The sequence below is a fragment of the Equus quagga genome, chromosome 15 (genome assembly GCF_021613505.1).
Source record: "Equus quagga isolate Etosha38 chromosome 15, UCLA_HA_Equagga_1.0, whole genome shotgun sequence".
Classification (NCBI taxonomy): Eukaryota; Metazoa; Chordata; class Mammalia; order Perissodactyla; family Equidae; genus Equus; species Equus quagga.
The window spans coordinates 92323463-92335571 of NC_060281.1; the positions used below are offsets into that span (position 1 = coordinate 92323463).

At 55.6% G+C, this 12109-nt stretch overlaps 1 protein-coding gene across 5 annotated transcripts in view; it reads right to left on the reverse strand.

Moving 5' to 3' along the window:
- BCR (BCR activator of RhoGEF and GTPase) overlaps positions 1 to 12109 on the reverse strand; it is a 123418-nt gene that overhangs the window by 45222 nt on the left and 66087 nt on the right. For all 5 annotated transcript variants that reach the window (XM_046638908.1, XM_046638907.1, XM_046638906.1 and 2 more), the window contains exons 3-5: positions 6346 to 6450; positions 5800 to 5985; positions 568 to 675 (exon numbers count right to left, since the gene is read on the reverse strand). In XM_046638908.1, the coding sequence (XP_046494864.1) occupies positions 568 to 675; positions 5800 to 5985; positions 6346 to 6450 (399 nt within the window). The remainder of the gene's footprint in view (positions 1 to 567; positions 676 to 5799; positions 5986 to 6345; positions 6451 to 12109) is intronic.

The window sequence follows — 12109 nt, forward strand, 5'->3', positions numbered from 1 at the left end:
GAGAGCCCCCAGACTAACTCTCCAGAGCTTCTGGTTTTGGACCTCCCTAGGGCCTGGTGTGTTACCAGCCTGGAGCTTTCCTCCCATATGGGTCTACAAAGTGCAGCAACAGCAGCCCTGCTCCCCCTGTGCCAGCTGCTCAGCTTCCCTAGCTCTCAAGGTGGCTGGCAGGCTAAAGAGGAACAGGGCATGATGCCCCCCACCTGCTCTCAAGCGACAAGGTGCAAAGTCAGCCTTGGGACTCTCGTGTCAAGACCTCTGTTAACAGGGCGGAACTATGACACTCCCTACGGCACACAGATGTCGCAAGTGAGCCCCAGAATTGGGCCCTGGACCCTGGTGAGGCAGGACGACCTCAGGCTGCTCCTTCTGTCTGCTCACAACAGTGTCCCCACCACGGGGCTCACAGGGCCAACCCAGAGGCATCTGGAAACAGAGCTGAGGTTTACCATCAGACCTCAGTTTGGTGCATCCGGTTCTCCCAGGTCACAGCGTACCAACGACCAGCCCACAGCCCACCTGTAGGAGGTGAGGGGGGAACACCTGTCTGAATAGCACCACGCGTACCTCAGAGATTTCTGCAAACTGAGCGTTGGCCTGACAGCACTTCTCAGCCGTTTCCATGGCAACTCCATAGTTGTCCACAAAGGCCCGGTACACACCCAGCTGGCTGGCCTGCAGGGAAAAAGGAAGAGTGTGGGACAGGTGTGGGGCAGGTGTGGGACAGGTGTCACTGCTCTCCATCTTTCTGAGAAATGGGCCTCTGTGCACAGCCCTGGTAAAACCCCAGCGCAGCAGCCAGTGCAGAGCTGCAGGAAGCTCTGTTCCCCCGTGCTGTTGCCTCCCACCTGCTTCCCCTCCCCACGCACTGAGCACGCTACCCTCTCCCAAAGTGACGTGTTGAGAAGTGACTCACAGCCCCAGGCAGGTAACGCTTCCTACCACAGCTGCTTATTCCTCCCACCCCAACAGTCTAAACGGTGCCACCAACAGCAACTGAAGTGCAAGGCTGTCAGTCAATACGGACAAGCTTCTCTATGCAGGTGGCATGGAGTAGCCTCTTCTCATTTTGGCTGCAGGAGACCACAGTGAACAAGGAGGGTGGCCCCGCTCCATGAGGCTGCAGTGCTCCGCTCATGTCCCATCTCTTCAGACACGTATGGAACATGCAGTCTAGCTGCCCTTGGAGAAGAGAGGCTCCCGTTGCCCAGACATGAGGCTGGCTCAGACCTGATGAGGGGGCCCAGGTGTCACAGTGCACACCTGGCAGATGGGAGACCTCTGGCTGCCAGCTGCCAGGAGAGAGGCATTCTGTTTGTCCTTTGTCAAAACAAAGGCATTAATAGGGGGTCTCCTGACTTAGCCTCCTGCTCAGACACTCAAGTGAGTGACAACTTCCGGTGTGGGGGGTGTGCAGCTACGACCATCTCTGGGCCCCAGACCACCTTAGAGGCAGCCAGGGGCAAACCAGCCTTCATCTCGCACCAGCAAACCCAGGCCTGAGGCAAGGAAGGGCGGACCCTGGGGACCCACTGCCACCAACCAGGAGCTAAGAGCTCAAGGCTTTTGCTGACCCTGACATTTGTTCTGTGTTGAACCTAAATTTTATTTCTACACGCATTTGCATTTATATTGAATTTTATGTTTCTTCAGATGACAAACCCAGATGCTGGGTAAGCCAGGCGCCCTTGGCACTGTCCGGTCTCTGGTCCCGCTCCCTGTGGAGACTGCATGGAGGCCCTGGGGACACAGGAGGAAGGGCAGCAGCTGCAACAGGCCCCGCCCGGCCCCTACTGCGCTGATCACCCGGATGAGTCACTGCCTCCCCGACCGCCAGGTTCTTCGTCAAACGGTCAGATCCAGGGCGCTTCCTCCCCTCCCTCCTCTGCGGGTCGCTGAGCATTTCTCACCAAAATGAAGGCCCTGCCTTAGGCACTGCCAGCAGAGTGTGAATTAAGCAGCCAGAAGGAGAGACACAAGAAAGATAAGTACACAAACAGAGAACACATCGGATGGCTGAGAGCAGAGCAGGGGTGAGAGCAACGGGGTTGCTCTAGATGATGCGGGCGATGGCCTCTCTGAAGAGGTGGCAGCTGAGTCCCGAGGGCATGTTACTGCTGAACTGTGTCCCCTCAAAATTCCTATGCTGAAGCCCTAACCCCCAGGACCTCAGGATGGGACTGTACTTGGAGACAGGGCCTAAAGAGGTGATCAGGTTAAAATGAGGCCGTTAGGGCAGGTCCTAATCCAACATGACTGATGTCCATAGAAGAGGAGATGAGGATAGAGACAGGGAGGGATGACCACACGGAGATGACGGACGGCCACCTACTCGCCAGGGAGAGTGGTCTCAGGAGAAACCAACCCTGCCGACACCTGGATCTTGGACTTCTAGCCTCCAGAACTGTGAGGAAATGGAGCTCGCATCTTCCACGTGGCTTTTCAAAAGTTCCAAGCAATCCATTCCCACATTTTTAGCAAGCTGAAAACGAAACCGATAACGGGCCCAGTGGAGATCACGTGCCTCCCGAAACAAGGCACTGAGGAGGACACATCATCACTGCTGGGGTGGTTCTTTACACCACAAACAGAACCCAAATCTATTCCTAAGGAAACCGCAGACAGACCCAAACCAGTCTGTACCCTTCAAAAAAATGTCAAGGCCACAAAAGACAAGCAAAGGCCAAGGAACGGGTACCGATCAAAGGGAACTAAAGAGATATGACAATGAAGGACATCAGGTGACCTGGACTGGATCCCAAATCCGAGAACGAAAATGGCCATAAAGCATGCATGAGGGCTGCTCACGTAAGAGAAATCTGCTGATGGATGGCGTGCTAAGTAACAGTCTCACAGCAATGAGAAATTACCTCAATTTCATAACTGCGCTGTGGGCTACGGAAGAGCACATCCTTGTTCTTGACAAATACACACTGAAGTATTCAGGGGTAAAAGAGCAGATATCTGCAATTTATAACTATTCAGAGTGTGTGTGTACGTGTGTGTGCACACGTACAAAAAAGAAAGATAAAGCAAATGTGGCAAAATGTTACAATTGGTATATCTGACACGTGGGAGTTCTTCTTACTATTTTTGCATCTCTTCTGGAAGTTTGAAATAATTAGAAAAACAGAAAACTGAGCTGATAAAATTTCAGCCGGAAACAAAACCCTGATCGGTGGCAGCTCACCCGTGTGGCCCCACAGGAAGGGGACAGACACAGTCTGGATCAGGCTTTCCAGCTATCAGATGTGGCTCCCGGGTTCCTGGGCGGCAGGGTGCCGTAGCTGGGGGAGGGCACTGAGGGCCCTGTGGTCTTAAGATTCTGCCAGCTGGGCAGCCTGACAGAGCACCGCTGCGCCCACCCTACTGGACCGATCTGAAAGGGGGGCAGGACCATGTCTGTGTGTCTTTGGGAAGACCCGAGCACCCAGCCCAGTGGCACACATGTGAACACACGGCACGCGGTTCCCAGGGCCAGACTTCCTACGAGGCCCCGCCTCCCTCCCCAGTCTCCTACCACAAGATCTGACGCACAGAGGTGGCTCCAGGACACCAGGGAAACCAGAGGAAACTTCTGAATTCCAGTGTTCATCAGAGTATTAGAACTTATTTTAAGTTTCCAAGTAATTTCGGAACGTTATTTGGGGAAGAGTGCCAGTTTCGGTTTCTTCCCAGCAACACGTTTCTTCAAAGATGGGAGCACCTGCATCATAATACGGCCTCCTGCTCTCTGACCACAGGGGAAAGGGGTCCTGGGGGTGAGTATCAACAAAACAGGCGCCTCCTGTGTTCCAGCGTCTCTGCTCCAGTGTGTCTGCAGCCCAGGGCGGTGGAGGGCAGGGACCGCCAACAGGAAAGCCACGCCTTGGAACGGAATGCTGGTGCTCCAGCCCAGGCTCGAGCCAAGGTGAGGCCAGGGTTGGGGCCAGCTGGACGTCTGGGCCGCCCCAAGGCTTACTTTTCAGTAACTGCCATGCTCTGCGCACTTAGAGGGGCCTGGTGATCCCAGGCCGCCCCTACCCCTAGAGGACTGATTTCCCCCAGAGAGAGAACACTCCAGGGGAAGCACATGTGCACAGGAGGCCCGGGGAACCCTGGCATCAGGACTAGGGGGCCTCAGAGGTGGAACTGCTGTCACACAGGCCTGCCTGGCACGAGACTTCAAGTGACTCTCCCAGGTCGGGGCTCCCAGTGCTAGGGGGTGACCTCTTTGCTGGGCAGCTCCAACAGCTGCCAGGCTCTTCTATCCCGACCTCCCACAGCCTCCACCTAAAGAGACTGACTGGTTTCCCTCTTTAGACCCACAGAGAGGGGGGATCTTCTTCTCTCACACAAACCTCTCATGCTGGAAGACAAATGTCCATCTGGCAGCTCCCATCTGAAAGGTTTCTCCTTCGTCCCAGGTCCCTTAACTGTTTCTTCCTTTTGGACAAGTTCCGCCTTATAAACGTCTCAGTTAAGTATGCACCCCGAACCTCTCCCTGTCCTGGGTGTGGCCCGGCCTGCCAACCGCTTCATCTGGTTGCCAGATTTTACTGATCCTGTGGACTTTTTAAAGCTGCATCCGTGGCTCCTCTTGGGTCCTGTGGTCAGCGAGGGCCAGAGAGGCCTCTGACCTGCCTTCCTGGTGGGCCTCCCTTGTCCCGTTAGGGGGCTCCACCTCTGGGACCTGAATCCAGACCCACGGTCACCTCTGCCAAATAGATTCCTGGCCAGTTTTGGCCCACTGAGTCTTTTCAGAAGCCCTTTTGCTGTCATCCACCACAACCCGCCCTCCAGGCTTATGGCTCCTGAAGGTAGGGAAAGCACTCATCTTGGAGACAGACAAACCTGGGCTGGTGTCCAAGCAAGTGACCCACCATTCCTCAGCCTCCACCTGCCTAAGGGGCAGCCTCAGCTCAGGCGAGACGGGCCCCCTGGACCACCCTGCGCCCCGATCAGAGCTGAGCCCTGCTACTCAGGAACCTGACCGCCCCATGTGGCGAGGCTGTCCCTTGGTCCTCGCTCCCAGTCACCAGTGGACCCCTCCTGCGTTTCTCCAGCCTGTCCACAAGGGCCAGTCCTGATCCCTGCAGGTCACAGGGCGTCGCTGTTGACGTCACCATCGCTGTCGACGTCGCCAGCATTAAATACCTGTTCTGAAAACAGCTGCTGGTGGAGGCGAAGGCCACCTCGATGGCCTGTTTTCCCCACGTCTTTCTGCCAGGGCCCTCCTTGGGACCCAAGGGCATGTTTCTTTCCCACTACCTTGCTTTCTATTGAACAAGTCTCCGCCCCCCTACTTTTTAAAAAAAAATTCTCCAAGTGACTCAAGAGCCTTGAATTGATATAACTGCAAAAATTAAATAAAGGATAATAAACCTCTGCTCTGTTCCAACCTGAGCTTGCCCCTCCAGGCTCCCCCGACCCCCACCCAGTCTCCTCGGCCCCATGTCCGAGTCCTGCTCTCCTGGTCAGCAGCATCTTTTTGGTCCAAAGAGGCCCTCAAAAGGCAGCTGGACCAGTCTGTAGACCGGGAGCCTTGAGTTAAACTGAACAGACCCAGAGAGGACCCAGCGATGTAAACAGGGGCGGGTCTCGTGCCACAGCCAGTGGGAGGTGTTTCGGTGGAGCCCCCTCCTCGCAACCTGCCCTTTGGCATCCGAAGTAGTGAGACATACCCCAGACTCTTACTTGCCACTGTTATCTCAGTGTCCTGAGAGCCCTGGATGAACCCGCCGTAGGTGGGGGGAGGCCTGAGCCCCGCCCAGCCGCAGGCTGTGGGCGGCTGCCGTGCACCTGTGCCAACTCACTCACCAGCTTCTGGAAGAGGTCGCCCACCCGCTGCTGGTGGCTCCACTGCTGCACGCGCGGGAAGAGCCCGTCGTAGAACTCCTTGTGGATCTCATAGAGCTCAGGCACTTTGAAGAAGATGGTCTCGATCTGCTGGCTCGTCAGCACCGGCTGAGAGGTGGTGGCAGCGGCCTTCAAAGGCTTCATGGGCTGGAAGAGGGAAGAGGTGACGGGTGAGGAGGCACAGGTGAGAAGGCCCACCATGTGTCAGGTGCATGGTATGACCACAGAAAATCATCGTCACGTGACGTATGCGTCTTTATTTTTAAATTCCATTAAAAATAAAAAATTAAAGCCAGTTTGGTCTGGCACCTGTCTTACGCTGGCGGCCACCACACCTTGGGGAGGTCCAGCTTCTACAGAGGTGGAATGTTCTGACCCTTCCAGGTGTCTAAATGACTCCAGGGAGGGTGGGCTGCCCGCAGGCTCTGAGAGCTGACCTGGGATGTATGAGCAGAGAGCTCTCCATGCTCCCAGCCCTTCCTGCTCAGCCCCCTACATCCTCCTCACCAGCAGCAGTGCCTCCAGGTGGCTCAGGTAAGTCTCCTCGCTAGCCAGGATTCCAGACAGGACCCATTTCCTCATCTCCAAGCCCTTTTCCAAGTCCAGCTCACCCTGCAAGAGAAACAGACAAAAGTCAGACCTGGCGGATGACGCCCAAGGTGGCCCCTCTTGGAGGAAGTCCTGCTTGCCAACTTGAGGACAAGCCTCTGGAGAAAGCTCCAGTGGAAATAAAGGGAGGCACGGGAGCCTTGGCATGTCAGCCTCCAGCTCGTGGTCACTGCAAATTCTAGAGGGTCACCCAGGAGAGCCAAGGGCCACCCTTGGTCTTGGCACTGGGAAATGGGCAGTTTGGAGCTGAGCAGGCCCGGCAAGGCCTCCCTCCACACCTGCCACCTGCGACTGAGGAGTGGCTGCTTCAGAAGGGGCTGAGCAGGGGGCGTTGGGGACACCACACAGCCACCGTGACTCCCTCTGCTGCACCCCACTCCTTGCCTGGTACCTGCCTTGCCTGGATTTTCTGCAACCTCCACCTGATCCTTGGACTGACTGGGCCCAGCAGCACCGCCTCCCTTTACACACCCTCCCTCTGGCCACAGGCATGGAGCTGGGGCTGCTGCCACCTCCTCAAGGGGAACCCCGTCCCTCGGGCTCGTGCCTTCGTCTGTTCTTCTGACTCTGTTGGCAGAGACTCTCTTACGGGTGGGCTGGGCTATGGCAAGGTCCACTCTCCCATCAATGCCCCTATTAAAAGTCGGTGAAGCTCTGCTGCCTTTGCCTCCAAAAGATAGAGCTGACGTCACTGGATGTTGATGCAGGCGGTAGAGTTCATGCAGTTGGAAGACAGGGTTCCAGTCCCAGTGGTGATAATGTGCAATGTGGCCCCTGGTGCCTCAGAATGTGACTGTATTTGGAGATGGGGTCTTTACAGAAGTAAAGAAGTTAAAATGAGGTCATTAGGGTGGGCCCTAATCCAACATGACTGGAGTTCTTATAAGAAGACAAGATTAGGGGTCAGCCCTGTGGCCAGGTGGTTAAGCTCCCACGTTCCACTTCGGCAGCCCAGGGTTTTGCCGGTTCGAATCCTGGGCATGGACATGGTACCACTCACTGGGCATGCTGAGGCGGTGTCCCACATGCCACAACTAGAGGGACTCACAAGTAAAAATACACAATTACGTATCAGGGGGCTTTGGGGAGAAAAAGGAAAAATAAAAATAAAATCTTAAAAAAAAAAAGACAAGATTAGGTAGTCAAAAGGGACAAACTTCCAGTTAGACAAGTCCCATGGACGTAAGGTACAGCATGGTGACTACAGTAAACAACACTGTATTGTATACTTGAAAGTTGCTAAGAGAGTAGATCCTAAAAGTTCTCATCACAAGAAAAAGAAAATTGTAACTGTGTGGTGATGGATGTTAACCAGACTTAGTGTGGTGATCATTTTGCAATATACAGAAATATCAAGTGCTATACACCTGAAACTAATATAATCTTATATATCAATTATATCTTGATATAAAGAAGGAAGAGGAGGAAATTAGGACACTGACACACACAGGGAGACACAGGGAGAGGACGGCCATCGCTTAGGCAGGGAGAGAGGCCTCAGGAGAAGCAAACTGCTGACACCTCGCTCTCGGACTTCCAGCTCTGGAATAAGAGAAACAATTCCCTGTTGTTCAAGCCCCTTAGTCTATGCCACTTTGTTACAGCTGCCCGGGGAACTAACACAGATGATGATGCCAAAGGCCAGGAAAATTGCCGTGTGACTTCCTGGCCAATCCCCTGACCTTTTCCCTGACCACCAGCTGGCGAGGCATCATGTCAGAGGTTGGCGGTGCCCATGGCCTGCCTGTGCTTCACCAGACTGAGGCTGTGCAGTCTCTGCCCATCCCTGTGCCCACCGGCCCCACTGCAGTCCAAGGGAGGTGCCAGGCCCCCGAGGAGGGCTCCATGTTCACAGAAGGTGACGTAACAGTGCTGCCCTTTCCACCACTTGGTCTCCCAGCCCATGGGTGAGTGTGAGACGACCCCACGGTGGCAGCCCTCAGGTTTGGAACCGGAGCTCTGTCCCTTCAGTCACGCACTTTCCCAAACCTCTCATGGAGACCACTGATGGGGGACAGGCTCCTGGCCCTCGGCACCGCTGACATCTGGGGCTGGAGGATTCTCTGTTGGGTACAGGGGGCTGTCCTGTGCCTTGCAGGGTGTTGAGCATCATTTCTGGCCTCTACCCACCAGATTCCTGTAACAACACCTCCCCATCCTGGGTTGTGACGGTCACAAATGTCTGCAGATGTTGTCACACATCCCCCAGAGCCCCCAGGTGCCAATCTCTTGGTCTGAGGAAGGACCTGACTGGAATCAGGACCCCCACTGTGGCCTCTTTGTGCCCCCAACCCTGATGTCCCTTTCTACTTCCCTGGCCTGGTGGGTGGGAGGCGCTTCATGGTACAGATGACAGGCCTGGGAGGAAGTTCCCAGGCCCAGGAGTCGTGGGACAGGGCCACAGAGCCAGGCCTACCCAATGAGTCCCACCATCTCAGGCAACTGCCCTCTTGCCCTGAGCCTTGCTGCCTAGGTATAAGCTGGGGAAGGTGGGCCCAATGTCCATGTCCAACCTCCATCTGCTTTCTGTGTCCCTGGGGCTCGTAGCACACCCTTGCTGCCCACTGGGAACATCCCAAGAGCCTTCCTGGACCACCACTTTGCTGTAAGAATCTTCTAAGTGAGCACGAGCTGGGTGCAACATATGTGTGCATATGTGTGAGCATGCATGTATATGCATTTGTGCACGTGCACATGTGTAGGGGGAGCATTAAGATCTTGGCTGAGAGCCACTCCAGGGAAAGGACACTGAGGTCTATACCACACAGCCCTCCTCTGGGCAGCGGCTCCACAGGTGGGACTCTGGGATACCCTGAGCCTGACTGAAACTTCCTGCGCCCAGCACAGTGCCTGGAACACACAAGTGCTCCACGACGATTCACCAGATAAACCAACCAATGAATGGATCTAGAACTCCTGCCCGCACCCTGGTTTGGCCACATCTGTACGAAGCTCTGCAGGTTCCTTCAGGGAACCCTTATCTGTGAGACAGGCGGGTCCTGGGATCCAGGACTATCGCTGCAGCCTGCTCTGGGGCCCGGAAGTGCTGTTGCAGGCAGCAAGTCCACTGCGCACGGTGCACAGAGGTGCAGGGTGGGGAGCCCTGTTGCCTCCTCTCATTTCAGTTCACCGAGGCCACACCATGAATGGAGGCACCTCGGGGAAGCAGCTCTCAGCTGAACCCGCACATGCCTCCCACCCTGGAGGGGCACCATTCTCACCTCAAGCAAGGGAAGAGGTGAAGAGGAAGGGCACGGCAGGCCCTTCCAGCAGAGGCTGCCACCCACCCAGCCCTGCTCCTGTCCTGAGGACGACCCTGCTACTGTGAGCGCTGGACGGCCAGCGGAGCGCCCCAGCACGAGATGCTGGTGCTCACACAGGTGGCAGTGCCACGTCTCGTTCCCACCCACAGGCTTGGAAAGCCTGGAGGAAAAAGCGCGCAGGCAGGACGGTGCTGAGTCCAGCTCTCCCTGTTCCAAAGGGTGCAGTCAGCTCTGGGGAACGTCCGGCCTGGAATGTGCTGGGCCGGGAGAAGGCACAGCAGGGACCCCTCCTTAGACTGAGAATCTGCTCCTGAGCCCTGAACCAAACAGTGCTGGTGGCATCAGACAGGGATGGCTTGGTCACCAGCCAATTCCATCTTGGAGGAGAGACAGTGGGAAGGAAAGCGCAGAGAGAGCAAAAGGCAGGCCCGGGTCCTGGGTTATTTATGACCCTGCCTTTTGCATGTGCCAGTTCTGGAAAGGGCATGTGAATCCAGTCAGATCCATGACGGTGGGGAGACCACAGTGAGGAGGGAGGTAGCTGGGGAAAATAGCAACTGGAAAAGAAGGCAGAAAGGCAGAAGGCAGGCCCTGGAGGGGGCAGGGGGCTGGGGAGGGAGCAAGCAACACAAATCCTGAGGCTAGAAAAATGGATAAAAATGACCTGGGCAGGGCTGGCCCTGTGTCCAAGTGGCTAAGTTTGTGTGCTCTGCTTCGGCGGCCTGGGGTTCACAGGTTCGGATCCTAAGTGTGGACCTACACATCGCTCATCAAGCCATGCTGTGTCAGCATCCCACATAGAAGAACTAGAATGACCTACAATTAGGATATATAACTATGTACTGGGGCTTTGAGGAGAGAGAAAAAAAAAAAGAAGAGGAAGATTGGCAATAGATGTTAGCTCAGGGCCAATCTTCCTCACCAAAAAGCATACTGAAAAAAAAATGACCTGGGCATGACAACAAGGTAAGAAAAGCTGACCGAGGGACAGAGGAAAACAAAATTGCCACCTGTCAGCCAGGCCATAAGGTGAGCCGAGGGCCAGAGCTGGAACTGAGCTGCAGGAATGTGAACAGAGGGGCAGAAGTCAAGGAGCACCTCTCCCCTCAACCCTAATGAGGGGTGGGGTGATCAGGGTATAAAACCTAGGCCCTGAAGGGGTGGGCTGCTCCTGGCTGGGAGCTGGCAGCCAGCACAGCTGCTGGACGAAGGACCCTCTCTTCCGCTCTGGGCAGGGGCCATGCCTTCATTTGCAACAGGGCTGGAGACAGTCCTGGAGCCCAACCAGCAGAGGGCAGGGGCCAGGAGGCTCCTACAGGCCCGTGCTCCAAATAGACAGACAGCAGCCACAGAGGACCAGTGGTGTGATCCCTGTGTCCAACATGGCAGGCTCTCGGGGAGAAGAGAACAGGCGAGGCAGGCACCAAATGTCTAGTTTCCCTGACTTTGCAGGACAGATGAGGGCAGCTATTATAAGTCAGGACCCTGGAGCTTGGTAACGTGGGAGCACTGAGCCACAGGGGCACAGGCGACGTTTATCCTGCTGTGCCTGGTGCAGGACCTCCCCGGGGCGTTTGAATAATCCAAGTGTCCATAACAAGTGAATCATAAAAGCGAATGAACTTGTGGCTGCTCAGATAAAAACACGAGTCAGGAGTCACAATTTCTGTCCCATGGACACAACTATTGACCAGATGTCCTAAGTGCGGGATGGCCAGTGGCAAAGCTATAAAGCAGGCCTGTTTGTCTTCAAACACTCCGGAGCCGGCTTTCAGTTCCCTTGTAAAAATGCAAAATTGACTTCTGAGCAGGAGTCATCAATTGAATATACACACTTACTTTGGCTTCCTCCTGGAAAAACATAAAACAAAAACAACCCAAAGCGTCCACAGGCCCTGCTGGCCACCTGCCGAGGAGGCAAGAGCAGCAGCTCAACACAGGTGGGCACAGGCTTTCCGGACCTTACGAGCCCACAGGAGGCTCCTGGCTGGAGGGCTGGCCCAGCTCCTCCTCTTGCTGAAGGGCCCTGAATGTGAGAAGGTGGGGGCTGCGGTCGTGTCGGCCATGTCTCTGGGCCTGCCCCTTGCTGGCATCTTGGGGACAGGGTCCTTGTGGAGAGCAGAGAAAGTTACAGAGCATGTCACACAGCGTGGAGCCCGGTGAGCAGGGGCCGCTCGACAATGTCCATTCCCCTCTCTGTGCCTCGATGTCCCCCATGAACAAACAGGTGGGAAGTTGCCAGGACCCTCGAGGACCCCAGGAAAGACTGACCATATTGAGCCGGGAGATCGCAAGCCCCACCTCCCCTGACCCCAGGATGGTAGCTGAGGATGAGGCCCAGACCCTTACCCTGCTCCCTGACACTGCTGAGGGAAGGTCACTCACTAGCCAGCAGCTCC